The sequence below is a fragment of the Hippocampus comes genome, unplaced genomic scaffold (genome assembly GCF_001891065.2).
Source record: "Hippocampus comes isolate QL1 unplaced genomic scaffold, H_comes_QL1_v1.1 scaffold35, whole genome shotgun sequence".
Lineage (NCBI taxonomy): Eukaryota > Metazoa > Chordata > Actinopteri > Syngnathiformes > Syngnathidae > Hippocampus > Hippocampus comes.
Window position 1 is genome coordinate 381,320 of NW_017805279.1, and position 18,976 is coordinate 400,295.

Genomic DNA, 18,976 nt, shown 5'->3' on the forward strand with positions numbered 1-18,976 from the left:
AAAATAGCATTTATTTTGTGGTACATTGTGCGCCTTTATCCCGTATATCTGAGCACCAACAGCGACAACACATGCAAACAGAACATAAAACAATAGTCTGGGGCATATATTCTTTATCTTCTATGACACTGCCCTCTGGTGACCATGGCGTGCATGCCGGAAGGAGCAGCACAATGGCCATTAAATTATCATGATGCACTAACTCTCATTCTTTACATTCCAATTGTTTATTTTTATAGATCATCATACAGTGCTATTTTTAACAAAAATATTTTGAAGATGCCTGAGAGTGTTAAGTGACCAACTCCACTGCGCCGTGTCGTCGTCGTCTGGCGGCCGTCAGTCTCGAGCCAAAGTGAGGAAAAGGCCAGTGAGTGGCAAAGGGAGGGAGGGGGGGGGGTTGCTGTGGAGGGTTATCTGCCCGTCTCGTCAACGCCTCCAAACGTTCCCGTCGCCGCTGCTTCTCGTCAGTCTGCCGACAAAGCGTCGCCGCTCAAGCGCTCCGGATTCTTCTGTGTTATTCCGACGCGTCCTCCCTGCCAGAAGCACGCGAAGCAGCGCTAATTGGCATTTGACCTCCCGCGCCCGGCGCATATTGACTCCTAACGAGCTGTTACATCATCAGCTCAAAGGCAAGCCTGACTCACGTTTTGGAAGAATCACAAAGAAATGGCGTGGCATGAAAATGGGAATTCATCTCAGGTAACATAGGAAGTAACAGGAAGTGATCTCAACACGTTATATTGGTGCATCTGTCTTGTACTTTGGGGGGGGGGGCAATCTGAACTCATTTTCTGGGCAAGTTCCCATGGAAATGGCCAACACGACCCTATCACGCTCGGCGCAAAGCAAAACGGCAAAACTTCCAGTCTCATTTCAAGCATGGCTTCGAGAGTTTTTTTTTTTTTTTTTTTTTGTGGCTGCAGGGGCTGAATTGTCAAAAACGGTTCCATAGCTATGCTGCCTGTGTCATGTTCTGCTCTGCCTTGTTTTTGTTTCAGCACCAGCTGGAGTGTTGGGCGTGACCCTTCAGTGGCTATGTCTTGTCATGCGATCAAGCTTTGGTGTATTTTAGGGACTTCCAAGATGCTTCGTGTTTGTCGGATTATTGACCTTGTTGCTGCTCTTGCTCAAGTGTTGCTTTTCTGGACCTCTCGATCTCGTCATCGTCGTTCTTGTTGCATTTGTTCCATGTTTTGTAAGTTTGGTCACTGTTTTGTCCCTGTGGCCACTGTTTTCTGTTTTGGACTTTGTCGGTTTTGCGATTTTTGATAATAAAGATTTTGGTGATCGCATTTTATCTGCATTTCTGTGATCCAAAATGTTTTTGTTTCCAACCTAACAACTTGGGCTAAAACGATGAGCTGACTAAGCATCGTAATAGTCAAAAATGCATTTGCGCAAACGTACCTTGGCGGCTGAACAGTTCCTTCTGCTCCAAAGCGTTTACAGTGATCCATTTAACGGGCTCACTCAAATGTACAGTACCGAACCGGACCACTTTCACTTGTTCTTGACTTTTCATCTCGAGGCAACATAATCCCGCACGGCTTCCGCAGAAAGCGGCAAAAAGTTACAACACAAGTTGTTCCGAAGCTGTACAGAGATGAACTTCGCAAACCTGCCAGAAAGTTTGCAGAGGTGCATGTTGGGTGTTCAAGTGGACGAACATGAAAATGAGGCAAAAACACCTCATGAGTACCCCCCCGGCCAGCAAGGCAGTCAGACCCCCCCCCCCCATTACCCCCCTACTGTCAGAACCACTGGAGCCTCCAAAAGCCTCCCTGGGGAGTAAGAAGTCATCCTTACCGGAATCGCTGCCTGCAAAGAGACTCCGGGATGAAGACGGGGTAGTCGTGTGCAGTTAATATGCTCTTAGCCCTTAATGGACTTTTTGTGGGGTGAAAAAAAAAAACAACAACACCGAAGGGAGGGGGCTCAGTACCATTCCTAACTGCAAGCCAAGCGGTAATTACAACCCGGACGGCGTTTCTGACACTTAAAACCTGCCTGAGGTGCAGACATTTACAGTAAAAGAGGCAACCCGCTGACTGTCATTTCGCTTATCGAGGAAGAGTCCTCCCCCGTTTGGGAGTAATGGCCGACCACACGCGGCGAAGCGTCCCCGTCGCGCAGGACAGCCTGCTCGCCGCCCCCCTGGGGTGCTTTGCAGCATCACTTGTGTGTCGCATGTCACTCGATGACTGGCTAAAAACAACAACAACAGGGGCTCTTCTTTTTGGAGCGTTGGGAGGATGCTGCTGCAGATACAAACAAGAATCCTACTGACAATCATATTCCAGAGCAGAACAAAAAACTATTGATTTTGAACAGTGATGCCAGCGGCAATCGACGACATACATGACTGAGCTGAAATGGCGGTCGTGCTGTGGCTTTTTTTTTTTTTTGTGGGTCTACTCATGATTGACATGCCTTCCAAATTTCATGTTGCCAAGTAAAACTGGCTGCATGGGCTGAATTATTATGATTATTATTGTTTTTTTTTTTTTTTTTTGGTTTGTTTTTGTGGGTCTACTCATGATTGACATGCCTTCCAAATTTCATGTTGCCAAGTAAAACTGGCTGCATGGGCTGAATTATTATTATTATTATTGTTATTTATTTATTTTTTTTGTGGGTCTACTCATGATTGACATGCCTTCCAAATTTCATGTTGCCAAGTAAAACTGGCTGCATGGACTGAATTATTATTATTATTATTATTTTTTTGTGGGTCTACTCATGATTGACATGCCTTCCAAATTTCATGTTGCCAAGTAAAACTGGCTGCATGGGCTGAATTATTATTATTGTTATTATTATTTTTTTTTGTGGGTCTCCTCATGATTGACATGCCTTCCAAATTTCATGTTGCCAAGTAAAACTGGCTGCATGGGCTGAATTATTATTATTATTATTATTATTATTGTCTTTCACAGTGAGACATCAAGTTTGGTTGCCATGAAGCAAATCAATGATTGTTGCCAGAATCATTTGCGCTGCTGGATAAAAATGATTTCAACGAGGAATCACAGCTGATAAAGAAAATAACTTTTAACCTCACGAACTAAACTTAACAGCGCTCCATGCTGGGGCGGCACTCGAACACCGAGTACGACTCAGTCATGTCTCACAGGATGCCCGACAGGAAGGAGAGGGCCAATGTCGATGGGCAGACGCACTGCAGACGCCACGATGGAAACCTTTCCGCTTCCTACTCATCACCAGCCACCCACAAGAAGTCAGCGAGGTCCCGAAGAGGAAATGATCCCTAACATGTACGCGGCTGTAAAAATGTAACCGTGCTACCATTTTGGGAAAAAAAAAAAGGATGCGTATGCATCGCACACAGAGGAAGTGAAAAGTGGCTATCTCCAAATGCGAAGATAATTTAACCTCCACGGATAGTGAGAGCAGCTTTTAAATTGATTGGAAAGGACTCGAAACATTTCGCCTCTTGCGCCCTTGCTGTTTAAACTATGAGACTGAATAAAAAGTGAGTGTTTGGAAGGCTGATAGAAGAAGTGTGTGTGTATGTGTGTGTGTGTGTGTGTTAAGGGGGGCGCAGTGGCAGCCTTTCCAATCCCTACAAAAAGCTGTTCCAACAAAAGGGCCTTGGACGCGGAAGCTTGCCAGGATGGCTGGAAGAGAGAGTCGCCAGTACAAGAATGCAGAAACAAAGAGAAAGAGTGAGACGACACTGGAATGCAGCGTGGTTATGATACTGTCGTGTCCGCGAATTTTGAGCGTGCAAGGTTGTAAAAGGCCGGGGCCGGGGCTGGTGAGTGACATGGGTGGCGCCCAATCAGAGTGACGAGTTGGCCAACGACGGATATGATTTAGATTTTTTTTTAAATGTATTTTATTTATTTTTAACAGACTTCCTGGGCAGGAAAAATCCTTCACACACCACACCACGGGATAATGATTTAGGATCATCAACATTAATTTGGCCTTTGCTGATGGAAGGGGGTATTGCGGCAAAAAAAAAAAAAAAAAAAAAAAGACTAATCATGCTGCACGGCAATATACGAGTCTTTTTTTTTGTTGACATCTCAGCTGGGAATAATGAGAAAATAAGAAATAACCAAAATGTTCAACTCAGCAGACAGTTTTGCGATTTGTAAACACAAAGTCACATAATAGCGCACCAATGCGCTCCAATCAGCTTGTGTTGTGTGAAACTACACAAAGGAAGCTCTGCCACTCAACAGTTACTGCCACATTGCCTTGCCACAATCGCAGACATATTTTACTGAAACATTTTATAAATGATCTATGTGTCGACAGGTGGCTCCCAGCCGCCACCCCCGCCAACATGTTTGGGGTGCCCTGATAGCCTTTCCATCCACCCTCGCTTTCCCCCAGTTTGCCAGTTTGAGACTTTTGTTTATTAAACTGTAGTTCCTCTCTCTAAACTGTATCTTTGTAAATATTTTGAGGTGTCTAAAACAAATTAATTCCCTTTACATTGTTTCCTATTGGATAGATCACTTTGGTTTTCGTACTATTTGTTTTTAACCAGATTAACTACGAAAATCACGTGATGACATCATAGACTTTCTGTATGGACAAGTAAGCATATCCTATGCCCAGTGTCATGCGCTGCTAAGAAAGCGACGACTTCAGCTCTCGTCAACGTGTGGCTGAGCGAGTGTCGACCTGCTGAAGAATCCACAAGTGCTTCCGAGCACTGACGAAACCTCCCACGTCAACACCGCCTTCCTCTCACCCGCTCACCTGGGCCTCTCCCGACCAGATGCCAGCGATGCTAACTCATCGTCCACGCCAAAAAAAATAAAACCCTCACAGCACTGCTCGCGAGAGACGGCAGACGGCCTCATCGGCCGTATCCATGGCGACCATTTCCAAATGGTCACATCGGCTTGCAAAACAGGAAGTGTGATTTAGGTGGGATGCATAATGCAAGAGGCTGCGAGGCACAATGCTCATTAGGCGCATGCCGGGTCATTAAGACTGCGGATCGATAAAGCACCCCACCAAGTGAGCGTGAGAAAAGACAAACAACGTGACGCAACCGCCTGGAAATGTCCGCCGGCCTTTCATCGCAGAAAAACTGCCTCCGTTTTTTTTTTTCTTTTTACCCTGCACGCCTGTCATCAGTCTGTCATCGTCATCACAGGCCATAATGTTCAAACAGTCTGAAGCAGGCAATAGAAAATGTTGCAAGCATGCCTATCACGAGCCACAAAAAAGGCCGAAAAAAACATTGTCAGAAAACACGCCACATACAAGATCCTGTACTGTATTAGTTTGGTTGAACCGCAAAAACATGGTGCGATTGTCAAAAAAGGGAAACAGAGTAAGAATAATAGAACGTGCGTTGATATTTTCAGAAGTTGTTGATGGGGTTTTTTTTCTTAAATTCAGAAAGTTCATTTGGATTGGCTGTTACATCTGCCAAATTGCGACCGTTCACCATTCACATTTTTAAATCCCAGCAAGACCAGTAGCCGACAAATCGGGACTCAGGAAAACTCGATTCAAAGCAACACGCATACGAAGTTATCACGCCATGTTGTGATGTCACACAAACGGTGCGATGCGTGAAAGTGTCGCATGCGACGAGTGCGGAAAATGGAAAGGGGGAAGGAAACTTGTCACCGCTTTCCGGGAAGGCCGACATGAAAACTGAAGTGGGGGGAAAAGATCAAGTTGGCTTTTCGAGCGCGCTGGAACAATAAGTCCACTCGCGGCTTGGCTTTATTGTGCATGTGAAAAGTAGGCAAAGGCAGTGTGCGCTAAAACACACACACACACACACACACACACACACATAAAGAACCACTACTCTCAAGACAGTCTCTTGACATTTCGTCGATGCTCCATGAGCCACAGAGAGCTGTGGACCTTTACGGCAAAAGAATTACTTTTTTTTTTTTTTTTTAAAGGTGACTGATTTTGCAAATGGAACTCGGTCTTGGGTTGCTAAGGCCACCATGTGTCCAAATAGGATTATTTATTTACTTTTGTCATTTGGGCATGAGCACACACGACAAACGTCCTCTTTTAATAGTTTTGACGCTAACATTTTTCAAGATTTCCCTTATACAGAAATGCTCTGAAGCCATTTCTGGAGTTATCAACAAATAAAATTCAGCCCCAGGAGACGGTTCTGCTTCGCAACTTGAAATTTAGCGGACATGTCTATCATAAGACAACCCGCACAAAAGTCTCAAGAAGACATGCTCTAAAACACACAGGAAGGGTGTTTCAATTATATTGTCATTGCGTGTGGGCGGAGCATTAGCCCAGGTAGCTCTTTGTGTCATTGTTTTGAAAATTCAGCTCCCCGCAGGCCCAATATTTGTGTAAATTTACAAGCCAAAGAGAAAATGTAAAAGGGCAGCCGAACACACTGATAACCGATGAACAGCACGGACTCAAATCATTACAATTATTACACTCAAACTTCATCTTGACCTTTCATGAAAAAAATTATATATTTTTTTATTATTATTGCCCCCACCCCTCGCCCCACACCCCCAGCGATAGCGATCTCGGAAGGTGACGAAAGCTCACCGTCACCATCCTCGCCACAACTAAGCGCCACCGGATGAGTCATTAATAAAAACTGTGCACAATCAGGCCGCGCCGCTCAAGAAGCGATAATCATCGGCGCCTGCTCTCCGACTGATAAGCTCATCAATGGCAAACACATTGTTGACATTTCAGAACGGGGTCGCATCTATAGAGGTGTTGTGGCGTCACTTAATTAGCATAGCTGCTAAAGAACTTGTTGCCCCACCCACCCCCACACCCCATCCGCCACGGCGTTACCTCCGTCTCAATTCCGAAACCAGAGCTCACGGACAGAAAACACGCCACGGGAAGCAGACGATACTTTAGCTGGGTTTTTCGCCGGCATTAAATCGTTCATTAAAATGCTTCTCACCTGGACGGGTTGTTGCGGGGGGGAAGCCTCGAGAGGCACGGCGTCGCGCTAATGGGCTTGCCAAAAGCTGCCTTCAGGTGAAGAGAGTCGGGATATGCCAATTTAGAGTGACAGCACACGTTCGGCTCGGGGTCAAAAAGCCAAAGCGTTCTCAGATGGCTCCATTACTAAACAAACCCTTTAAAAGTTTCTAATTACATGATGCATGTTGGAATATCATGAAAACAAGGGGTTTCAACTAGCTTGGCCGCTTTAGAGTGCTTCGTTGTCTGACCAGGTGGGATATATTTCAGCTAGCGGAGGCTTTTTGTGGGTATACTGTACATTTGCGCCTCTAATCAGGACTTACATGTGGACATGAAAAAGATGCTAAACGAAATAGCATCCGTTTTTAAGCGGATAGGCTTGATTTTCAATAACTTTGTAACATTATTCTACATTTGGGGATTTAAAGTATTCATTAAGATATTTATTTTCACTTGACTTTAGCCTTTCACAATAGCAACAAATAAAACGACCTTGATCATGGTAAAGCTAACAGGCTAGCATTTTAGCATAATTTCATTCAACCTAGCTTGGTGCTGAGTGAATTCTTTGGGTGAAAAAAAAAACATGTTGGGCTATTTTTTTTTTTTTTTTTTTTTAACGGCGGGAAGATTCGTGTGTTGTAGCCTACTCAGCCACCCGCTGTTGACAAACATTGCCAATTGACCGGCAGAATCACGCAAAACCAGTTGGAGCGCCAGCATGCCCGCAGTCATAATATGAGAAACCAGCAGTCTGAGGAAAGTCCTCGACGGCTGATAAATCAACTCGTGATGTTTTACGTCGAGGCGACATCCGCCCCCCCTCAAAAATAATTCACCGCGCATGGCTTTGAACTAACAAAGCAGGACAGCGGCATTGCCTGAGGCTTGGCGCTGCACTGTTTCACATTCAAATATCCAAGCAAGGCATAACAAAATGAGGAACACATGAATGCGGTCTTGTCAACAGTACAGCACACCAAAGCAATAATCATTAAAAGCCGCAAGCAGTTTCTGTTCAATTCACCCAAAATGGCTACTTCAAGACCAAAATGGACGATTTTGTGTCAGATTTCAGGCCGTTGAGACTCTTTTGCGTATCCTGCCTAGTTTGCCGATAAAGCCGCTCAGGGAGGAGATATTTATGTTTTTCATTAAAGTGCCACTTTCCATAGTTAACCTGAAGGACGAGCAATTGTATCTGGAGGCAAAAATCGAGCAAAAACACAAACGGCTGCTTTACACACAAGCTAACAGAGAAGAGGGGCGGAGTCAATTGATTTTGGTTTTTCAATAAGAAGCCACAACCAGTACATATACCATCGTCTGATCAATTATGAAAATCAAGCAGTCACATGTCAAACACAAACGCTTGCGCACATTCTGAAAGAGAAGGTGGTTGTCATCCTTCTTGTTGGTTTCAATATGAAATCAAATTTGCGGGCAAACACAGACAGCATGATCAGCACACACAAGAGCAGAAATGGCCGAACTCTTTCATGCTCTGTTTTTTAAATTTTTTATTTTTTTCATTACTAAACCACTTTCAAGAGTTAACCTCCCGCCTAATCAATCATCCCAGCGGGCATCTGATGTCAATCCAACAACAAGACATCAAAGTTTACCCTTTGATGCCGTCAACATCAAACGAGTGTTCCAATTGAAAACACGCGTCCACTGGTATGCGTTGACGCAAAATTGAGCAACTACCCACAGGTTTCAACCCTAAACAGCATCTTTTGCACCCGTGCTCGGAGCCGAGATGGGCGTGGCCCCCCTTGTGTTTTTAACGACCGAACCACTTTCAAGCTTTACCATCAATCCTGATCAATTTGCATCTAGGGGCGAAATACAGTCCCGATCAATAACTTGCAATCTCTTACAAAGTTGCCGTGTGAAGGCAGGCGTCTTAATTAATCACAGTTATTTATAGAGCGTGTGGGCTCGTGCGCGCCGAGATGGGCCACGTGCAAAAACGTGCACGGCAAATGCCTTGGGGAGTGGTGGGGGACGGTGCCGTAAATCAAATGCTGATAGATGTTTTGATCGCACTCAACACGCGCGGGGTGACATTGTCCAGCTAATAATAAAGCGATAAGTGTCCTCTCCCGTGACAAGCAGGTGCGCTCTCCTGCCATTCACGGCAACGGCGGCGGCTCCGCGGGTGTTCAACAGCACATTCCAGCAGGTGAACGCGAACCGAGCGCGGCGGCTCAAGGCGGATTAAAGCTCTCTCAACGGTCACCTGCAGCCCGAAGCCGACGATTTAAGCAGCAGCAAACAGAAGCGAACCACACTCAAGTCCACACGTGGGACCTCATCGGTGACAGCCACCGTAAACTTTTCCGAGCGTGCCCCGCCGCGGTGAGCTTACCCGGGCCGGCGAGGAGGAGCCAAGTCGACGCCAGCAGCAGCGGCGGCAGCAGTCGGCTTGCGGACCGCGAGGAGGACCGAGCGCCGTCTCTGGCCATTGTTGCACACGCCGGAGCAGGTGGACGTCAGGGGAAAATCCACAAGAGCCAGATTAGTCCACGAACTTCTGCGTGCGTGCGTGCGCGCGCACGCTCGTTTGTGTGTGCGCTTGTGTGCTTGATTGGGGACTCGCGGCCAGGTTGGCGACGTGCGCGGCTCGCGTCTGCGTTGCGTGCGCGCCTCCTCCGGCTGCGTGACTGACGGCGAGGAGAGGAACCACTCCCCGGGTGGGCCGGCCGCACTGCGCACTCTCAGCCCCCCGCAGGATGCCCGAGTGACGGTGTGAGGAGCGAGCGAGCGAACGAGCGGGGAAAAAAGTGTGTGTGTGTTTGTGTGTGAGTGAGTGAATGAATGCGTGAAGGTGTTTGTGAGCGAGCGTGTGAAGCCCCGCCAGCGCGAAATGGAACTGTGATGTCAGAACAGCGACACCAAGAGGACAACAGCCGACATGCATTGAATATGTTCCAGCCTCCCCCAAAAACCAGAACATTTTGTCATGTTCATCTTTCCGAGAGAGAAAAAAGGGCCCTCACTAATATTAAAATAATGACAGAAGTACAATAAAAAATAAGCTTGTCACATTTGCTCATTCAATTCAATACAAGTTGTGAATCTCAATCGTGTGGGCACGCCTTGACCACCTGGGGGCAGTATAATCCAAACATACTGTACGGTTCGACAAGGAAACGTCACAACTCGGCAAGAAAATTGGTCGCCCCTCGGAGAGGATAAAGAATTAATGACCGTCTGTCGTGTTGTTGGCAGTTTGTGCTCAAAATATCGCTTGCTTAAAACTTTAATGCCGCTACAAAGATGCTAATCGCTGCATGCGACGTTTCCCGTGATGTGTTCGCATTAAGCTAGCAGGCATGAAGGCAAAGCTCAGTGGTTGTTTTTAGCAGGCATTGTGTAATCGTTTTTATATTATGCTTAGTTTGACAGTACCCCCCGCCCTCTCTCTATCTCACACACACACACACACACACACACACACACACACACACACAAACACAACTAAAGTATTGAATCCTTCATACCTGGTTTGACAGAACCTGATATTCCCATTTAGCTTTAGATTTATGGAATAATAGTGTTCTGCCAATCAAAAGAAAAATAGGCTTATTGAAGTCAATGTGCACCGGGGAGCGGTGCTCGGGCCTTCAATTTGAGGGGCGGTGGGGGGGGGGGGGCACACGGGCCATCAAAATGATGATTGATGACAGCAGTCCACCAGCACTCTGAGCTGCAGGGAGAAAATGTGCAATAAAACGTGGTTGAAAATGTTCCTGTTTTGAGGGGGGAAATGCATAAAGCATAAATGAATGTTTCTTTAGTCCCTCCATTTGGCAAAAAAAAAAAAAAATAGTTGTGTCATGTTTTTTTTTTGTGTTTGATTGCGCTTAGTTTGGTTCCACTTTGTGTCTTCCTGCATGCGTCTCTTGTTCATGTCTTCATGTGGTGCTTGCTGTGTCTTGTCTGCACCTGTTCTCATCAGCCCTGTTTCCTTGCGATAACCAATCAGGTTTCTCCAGCCACTTGTCTTGTGCATTTTTTGTTATGTCTTGTCAGTCTGTGGAGATATAGTTGCGTATTCTTTCTCCTCCTCTTTCTGGACTTCGCCATCTCCTCCACTTCATCTTCTTCCTCCACCTCCTCCTCCCAGTCATATTTTTCATCCTTTTCTACCTTCTTTTCCTACTCTTCTCTTCCCCACCTCTTTCTTGTCTTCCTTCTCTTCTTCTGTCTCCTTCTCTCGCTCCTATTCTTCCCCCACCTCTTCCTTCATTTGCTCCTTTTCTTTTCTCCCTCCCTCTCTTCCACCTCCACCTCTTCATCTCCCTCATCTTACGCTCCCTCTAACTTTCTTCCTCTTTCCTCTTCTCCACCGCCGCACAGCTCAGCTTTGATGGTAACAAAGCTTCAAAGGCAGGCAGCTAAGTTACAGCAACGTTTGGCTTCAGCCAGCAAGAGACGGCACTTACAGGAGACGGCTTTTAAGTCCAAGACACGCAAACACGCTAACATGGAGCATGACAACAACACAATAATGCAACCACAGCCTCCTGCCACTTCAGACATGACAGACGTGACAGTTGCAAAGTTTTACAGCCCAAAAATGAAAATAGAGATGATAAAGATTTTATTGATATCATTCTGGTGGACCCCCCCGGAGACCCCGCGAGCCTGCCCACCTCGTTAGCCATCTGTAAACTGGCCCACCCTCTATTTTGGCTCCTGACTCAAACAGATCAATCTCAGCAAGGCAGGGAAGCCTTCACAGAAGGTTCCACATTCGGTGTGTGCGTGTTGTAGCCACAGTGCACCACATGCAGGCAGGTCAACATGATTGCAGCCTCAAACTCAAAATAAACTGTCAGTCAATTTTCTGTTACATTTGAAAGTTTGCTCAAACTTGCAACAGAACAACAAAGTAGGGTTGGATATGACAATTTTGTGATATACGGTGTCAGAATACCAATACTATCACAGTACGATTCGAGTAGTATCACAATACCAGAAGTATCATGATACCGGTAATCATACCAACTCAGGTATTATGATATGAGCAACATCACAATCTAACAGCATTATTAGGGCAATAATTCCAGTAACATGATACCAGCAGTATCATGATACTGACGTATATGCTAAGAGTCAAGTTACAATATTATCATAATTATGGATGCAAATATCCACATTGTGGAACTAATAAAGTTGATCTCATCATTCCAGCTATATCACAATAAAACCTTCGGCTATCAATTGCACAATCGTATCATGACACCATCAGTATCACGATACCGATGATAAAACAACATCAGAAGTACTTGAGATACAATAATTACCACGGTACAGTGTTAATGTACATGAAGAGATGAAGAAATGTGAATATTTGGACATTGGATGGCCGTACTGTCTGTAATTAATGCTGGTATCATGCCAGGAAAAAAAAAACGATATTTGACTACACCTGTCTGTTAAATTATGACAAATGAATGATGATTACCACAGAACGAAAGTCACTAAGACAAACGTTGACGTTTTACAAACTGGTCGCAATTATTTATATTCCCCCTCACGTTTCTTCCATCGCAACCAAACCCAAATCATTGCAATCATTCGTCAGCTTTTCTGCATTTCGACAGAGATTGTGCTTTCTATTTTTATCGTTATTACCAATGATTTTCTTCTGTCTTTCGCTTTCCAAGTATAGCAGGCTGCACTTTTTGGCCTGGACGCCTTAATTGCCCGCGGCCTTCACCTCTCCCCTTCCACCATCCATACCTCCATCACTGCCTCCTGCGCCCCCCCTGCCATCCGCCCCAGCTGTCAGTGCACGTCCTGGTATGAATCAACTCATAGCCTGGTGACAGATGGCCGGCCCAGACCGCAGATGTATTTACTTCAGTGTACCTCTGAAGCTAACCTGCAGCGGCGCAGTCAAGGCTACGCTAAGTAATACACACACGCACACGCACGCACACATGGCATGTTTGTGTGGCTGTAGATTGAAAGCAGGAGCTGTGATCGACGGAGGCGGCGGCTATCATCTTTCGGTTTCTGTGGGGGGTGGGGGAAAGGATCAAAAGGTGCCCGTCAGTTATTTTGTGGGCTGGTCACCATAGCAACCAAGTGATGGGTTGCAGGCTTCGCAATGAGGGATGAGGGGGCAGGTCAACAGATAGCCAATAGTCTTGGCAAGCATGCTGTTTTTTTTTTTTAACTCTCTTTTACTTGCAAATGTCTGTTATTGATCAGGCCTGTTTACGCAAGGCAGGCACAGTAGCAACTCTGCACCACAGGTCGGAGATTCGGGTTCGAGCCCGGATTCGAACCCCGAACTTTAGACTTGGCCCACGTCTGTGTGTAAAAGCTAAGAGGAGAAAAAAAAAAAAAAAAACCCAAGCGTGACGAAGGCTTCCCTGCACACGGCATCCGGCTTCGGTTGCCATGGCTGCAGCCTCCGTGATGCTGGGGCCGTGCGAGCAGGCAAGGAAGCAGGGCAACGAGCGCCCCCGCGGCCGCGCGGCGAGGAAGTCAGATTGATTAAGCAAGCCGGCGGGGCAATGTGACGGTGTATCCGTCAGCGGCCTGCACATTTAGACGAAGCAGGACGAATTTATTTGGATGGCGCCATTCATACACAAGGCAAAGTCCGAGTGCTTTTCAGGGGCAAAGAGACAAGGATGAAAATCAATGAAAGTCAACATTACAGCCCAACATGTCAGCAACCTGCTACACGCTGGCTGTCACATCACAAAAATAATAATTTCACTTGCTCTTAGGCCATCCCTTCCTGTGACGTGCAGGCACTTAAAGTTGACAACGAGGCACTCTGAAGTGTCCACGCCAGGCCAAAGCCACGCTCCACAAGCTGGCACTCAAGTTGGACCTAAAAAATATGACACCTTTAAAACTGCTGAATTAAAAGTAACCCAATGTGTCTTCTTTTATAAATATAACCCAATATGAGGGATTTCACCCAACGTTTTGGGTAAAAAAGGATATTCACAAAAGTTGGGCCTATTTAGACCCCCTTTTTTTGCGTACTACTAGTCTTCATAGAGTAACGAGTGCAGTACAAACTCCCAAGTTCGTACTAGTCGGCCAAATTTGGTGCTCGTAGTGGAAAAAAAGTATTTGTTCTACTCGTGCGCAGTGTCCAAGTACATGGACCTTAAACTGAACTTCAAATGCTCAAACAGCTTTCCGACCTAGATCTCTTTGCAGCTTTGGCCTTTTTAGAATGGAGCCCCAACCCTGCTCACCCTGGTGTCCATGACCTCCAGCCACCCTGGATATGGTGATGATGATGGTGGTGGTGGTGGTTGGGTGGGAGCTGGGAGGGGGGTCTCGCCTTCATTAGGCGGGCTGCATATCCAAGTGTTGCTTGGCTAGCGCTGCGGCGAGAGAGGAACACTGTTGGCTTTAATTAAAGACATTAAAGCGCTGCAAATACACATAGCCCCTGGGAGGATGTGTTCTCCGCACACGCACACACACACACACCTCCCCAAAATACCTCCGCCTTGTCTCTTCCCTCCTCGTCACGTTTGCCTTCGTCGCCGCTCCTTTGAAGCCTTCCCTACTTGTCGCCACTTCCTCCCTCTTTCGTCGTCTCATCCCGGCCTCCCATGACTTTTGTTTTCTTTCTTCTCACTCACTCCCTCCATCTTCACCACCGTCAGCCCCCACCCCCCCCCGCCTTACTCACAAGCAGCCTCCGTGATGCTGGGGCCGTGCGAGCAGGCAAGGAAGCAGGGCAACGAGCGCCCCCGCGGCCGCGCGGCGAGGAAGTCAGATTGATTAAGCAAGCCGGCGGGGCAATGTGACGGTGTATCCGTCAGCGGCCTGCACATTTAGACGAAGCAGGACGAATTTATTTGGATGGCGCCATTCATACACAAGGCAAAGTCCGAGTGCTTTTCAGGGGCAAAGAGACAAGGATGAAAATCAATGAAAGTCAACATTACAGCCCAACATGTCAGCAACCTGCTACACGCTGGCTGTCACATCACAAAAATAATAATTTCACTTGCTCTTAGGCCATCCCTTCCTGTGACGTGCAGGCACTTAAAGTTGACAACGAGGCACTCTGAAGTGTCCACGCCAGGCCAAAGCCACGCTCCACAAGCTGGCACTCAAGTTGGACCTAAAAAATATGACACCTTTAAAACTGCTGAATTAAAAGTAACCCAATGTGTCTTCTTTTATAAATATAACCCAATATGAGGGATTTCACCCAACGTTTTGGGTAAAAAAGGATATTCACAAAAGTTGGGCCTATTTAGACCCCCTTTTTTTGCGTACTACTAGTCTTCATAGAGTAACGAGTGCAGTACAAACTCCCAAGTTCGTACTAGTCGGCCAAATTTGGTGCTCGTAGTGGAAAAAAAGTATTTGTTCTACTCGTGCGCAGTGTCCAAGTACATGGACCTTAAACTGAACTTCAAATGCTCAAACAGCTTTCCGACCTAGATCTCTTTGCAGCTTTGGCCTTTTTAGAATGGAGCCCCAACCCTGCTCACCCTGGTGTCCATGACCTCCAGCCACCCTGGATATGGTGATGATGATGGTGGTGGTGGTGGTTGGGTGGGAGCTGGGAGGGGGGTCTCGCCTTCATTAGGCGGGCTGCATATCCAAGTGTTGCTTGGCTAGCGCTGCGGCGAGAGAGGAACACTGTTGGCTTTAATTAAAGACATTAAAGCGCTGCAAATACACATAGCCCCTGGGAGGATGTGTTCTCCGCACACGCACACACACACACACCTCCCCAAAATACCTCCGCCTTGTCTCTTCCCTCCTCGTCACGTTTGCCTTCGTCGCCGCTCCTTTGAAGCCTTCCCTACTTGTCGCCACTTCCTCCCTCTTTCGTCGTCTCATCCCGGCCTCCCATGACTTTTGTTTTCTTTCTTCTCACTCACTCCCTCCATCTTCACCACCGTCAGCCCCCCCCCCCCCCCGCCTTACTCACAAAAACACCATCCGACCCCCTCCCATCAGCCTCACCAGCAGGCTCAAGGTGCTTTGTTTACAATTAATTAGACTTTGCTTCTCTTGAGGTTTATTTACATCACAACGACATCAACACGAGCTCTATTTACGATGACTGCACACGTTCATATTTTATTGTGGTGTGTGTGTGTCGAGTCCACAAACTAATGAGATCCGAGATATAAATTCTGCCTTGAACAAGAGAATAATGTTCGGTGTTTATTTTGGTGCTTGCACTGAATCGCAGCGCATCCGATGGGGATCTGTTCCTTATAATTTGACTGTCTTTTGTCGCTAAAGATCCCCTTCAGCGGGTGAACTGAAGCCTGTCCCAGCGACCCTTGTGAGGATAAGCGGATCGGAAAATGGATGGATGGATGTAAGGTGTGGGCGTCCCTAATGAAGTGTCCAAAAGTAAGAATTGCGGAGGCCTCATTTCAATTATGAAATACAACCCGGGGCACATAAATGAGCGCTATTAAGGCCAATGGCGTGTGACGTGCATAGATAGGAGTGCAGCGAGTGCAAACGTGCGAGGTGGAGAGGAAACGAGGAGGAATTAAGTGGCGCGAGGAAGCGATGGTAAACGAACATCATGTTAGCATCCTGTTAACGCGACGCTAACGTGATGTTCTCCACGGAAGCCGCTAGACTGGAAGCTTTTATTCGAGAGAGACGCAGTTGCATCGGCTTGCCAAAAACGCACTTTATAACATCACGAACTGACATACTGAATAGCGGTGTCAGATTTACGGGTATAGAGAGCGTCAGTCGACAGTAAGCAGCAGTCCTATTAGTCATTCTTCGCAGAGGATAAAGACAGACTATGTGACTATTGTTATATTGTCTGTCTGCATGCATTTAGTCAGGAGGAAGCACTTACAAACCAGGGAGGATCATCAAGTATCAAGGCCACGTATCTAGCATGTAAACAATCAGGAAGCCAAGTTACGAAACGACTATTCGGTAAGTATCAGATTTTATTAGTGTGAGGTTTAATTTTTAATTAGTTTTTAGAAAAGGCTTGTTTGTTGTTTTGTTTTTATTCTTGTTTTAGTTTTGTTTTTATTCTTTTGGTTTTGTTGTTTTAAATATTTGTAATAAACCCCAAAAACTCATATACTGTACATCAGTTTCATAAAAGATGTAGTTTCAGTTTGTTTTCAATTTTTTTTTAATCATTTTCGCTTTTTAAAATGTTTTTTTTCGTGGGTTTTCACTAGATATAATAAGGTACATAATCCGACACAAACAAACCATCTTCTCAGGAAGCCTGTGAACAGGATTAGCTAGCATGCTAGCACAAACTAACGTGACATCACACACGGCCAAACCAGAATGCGCATTCACACGTTACAAAAACACTACACTTAGTAAATAGTTTGACCTTATTTTACACTCTTAGGTTGAAGGTGATAAACAAGAGGAGCAGAACGGTCTGAATTTAACGCCCCTTAAAGTGAATATGCAAATGAGCACGAGCCAAGCGCGTCAAGCTGCGTCAGAAGCTAACGGCGCTATTTGTGTGCAAATGTTGTCGTTTGGCACCGCGTGTAACATCACATTACAATACACCCACAGCGCGAGGCACCAAAAAGCTTTAGTGCTTTTGGAGACGCTAATACAACTTGTTTAGCGTTTTACTCGCGAGCCACTCCGACGTTTATGTGTTTAACACACACACACACACACACACACACACACACACACACACACACACACACACACACACACACACACACACACACACACACTTGCGCATTTAATAGCGTCGATTAGCCGACATCGCATCTGCTCGCAACTGCGCTGCATGTGGCCATCACTCCACGGCACGCGCACACCTTGACAGGCTTGAACGTGCACGCGTGGGTGCACGCAAACGCCTCCGAGCAGCATAGGGATGGGAGCGAGGCACTTTGCGATCGTCTTACATCAAGTCAACATCGGCCATAAATAGAACAACAGGCTCAGCACCGGCGGGGAGGAAACAACATTTGGAGAACACGTTTAAGAAGGTGTGTGCGAGAGCATAAAAAATGTTCACTGTTGAGGTTCATGAATCTCACGGGATAAAACAACACTTCATTTGCAGATGTACTCTGTTTCCGATGTGTGTGCGTGTGCATGTGTGCATGTGTGCCTGTGTGTGTGTGTGTGTGTGTGTGTGTGTGTGTGTGTGTGTCAGCCTAATCCCTGTTTAGCCCCCCAGCAGTGACAAAGAGACCAAGTCATCTTGCTTCACGTCGGGAAGAAAAACCAGGGTAACTTGACGTGGGGGGAATGTTTGGGGGTGCGCCCGGGTTTATATAGGTTTGGGGTTAATGAGTGTGAGTGGGAAGGTGAAGGGGACAAGTTTGGGAATGAGGGGGGTTGAGTGGAAGTGAGTTTGAGGGGGTGTGTGATGGTACAAAAACTTAAAAAAAAAAAGTTTTTTTTTTAAATCTTCAATAAAGTAGCTGAGTGGACAATGAGCCGCGATATGGGTTTTGAAGGTGGGGTCCAATATACAGGCATACATATTTCTTGCCCCAATAAGTGACAATCCGTAAATAATTGACACCCCCACCCCTTAAAAGAGTTTGCAATAGCGTAAAGATGGCAAAAAAAAAAAGAAATCTCACGAAGCACTGAAAAACATAAGACCATAAAACATCAACACATTGCATTTACATGTACACAATCATGAACCCGTGTTACACAAACAAATACATACGATCGGTTCAAGATTTAACACAAACAAATCGGCTTGAACATGAGGCTCACCAGCTGTATGAGATAGCATGCTACCCTAAATAGCATGCTAGCAAAAACTGTCACGCATGGTCAAACTGTTTTAAGTAAAAGGAGGTGGGCTGGCACCCAGTCAACATGAAAACGGGATATCCGGTTAACGGCTAGCTGCTAACCTGAGCTCACAACATCCAACTTTAAACTATCACTCGCTGACACCCATGTCACTCACCAGTTTCGGCCCCACCTTCTTAAGCCAGACACACACAAACACACTCAAAAGTCACAGCTACTGTATTTCAAAGGGGACCGTGGGAATGGTGACCCCAAGTGGACA

The 18,976-nt window shown here is 46.2% G+C and overlaps 1 protein-coding gene across 1 annotated transcript in view; it reads right to left on the minus strand.

Annotated features, from left to right (window-relative positions):
- Positions 1 to 10,578, minus strand: part of LOC109516373 (nectin-2-like) — a 104,653-nt gene extending 94,075 nt beyond the window's left edge. The window contains exon 1 of the mRNA XM_019870881.1: positions 9,317 to 10,578. Coding sequence (XP_019726440.1) covers positions 9,317 to 9,413 — 97 coding nt within the window. The 5' untranslated portion in view covers positions 9,414 to 10,578. The remainder of the gene's footprint in view (positions 1 to 9,316) is intronic.
- Between the last annotated feature and the right edge of the window lie 8,398 nt (positions 10,579 to 18,976).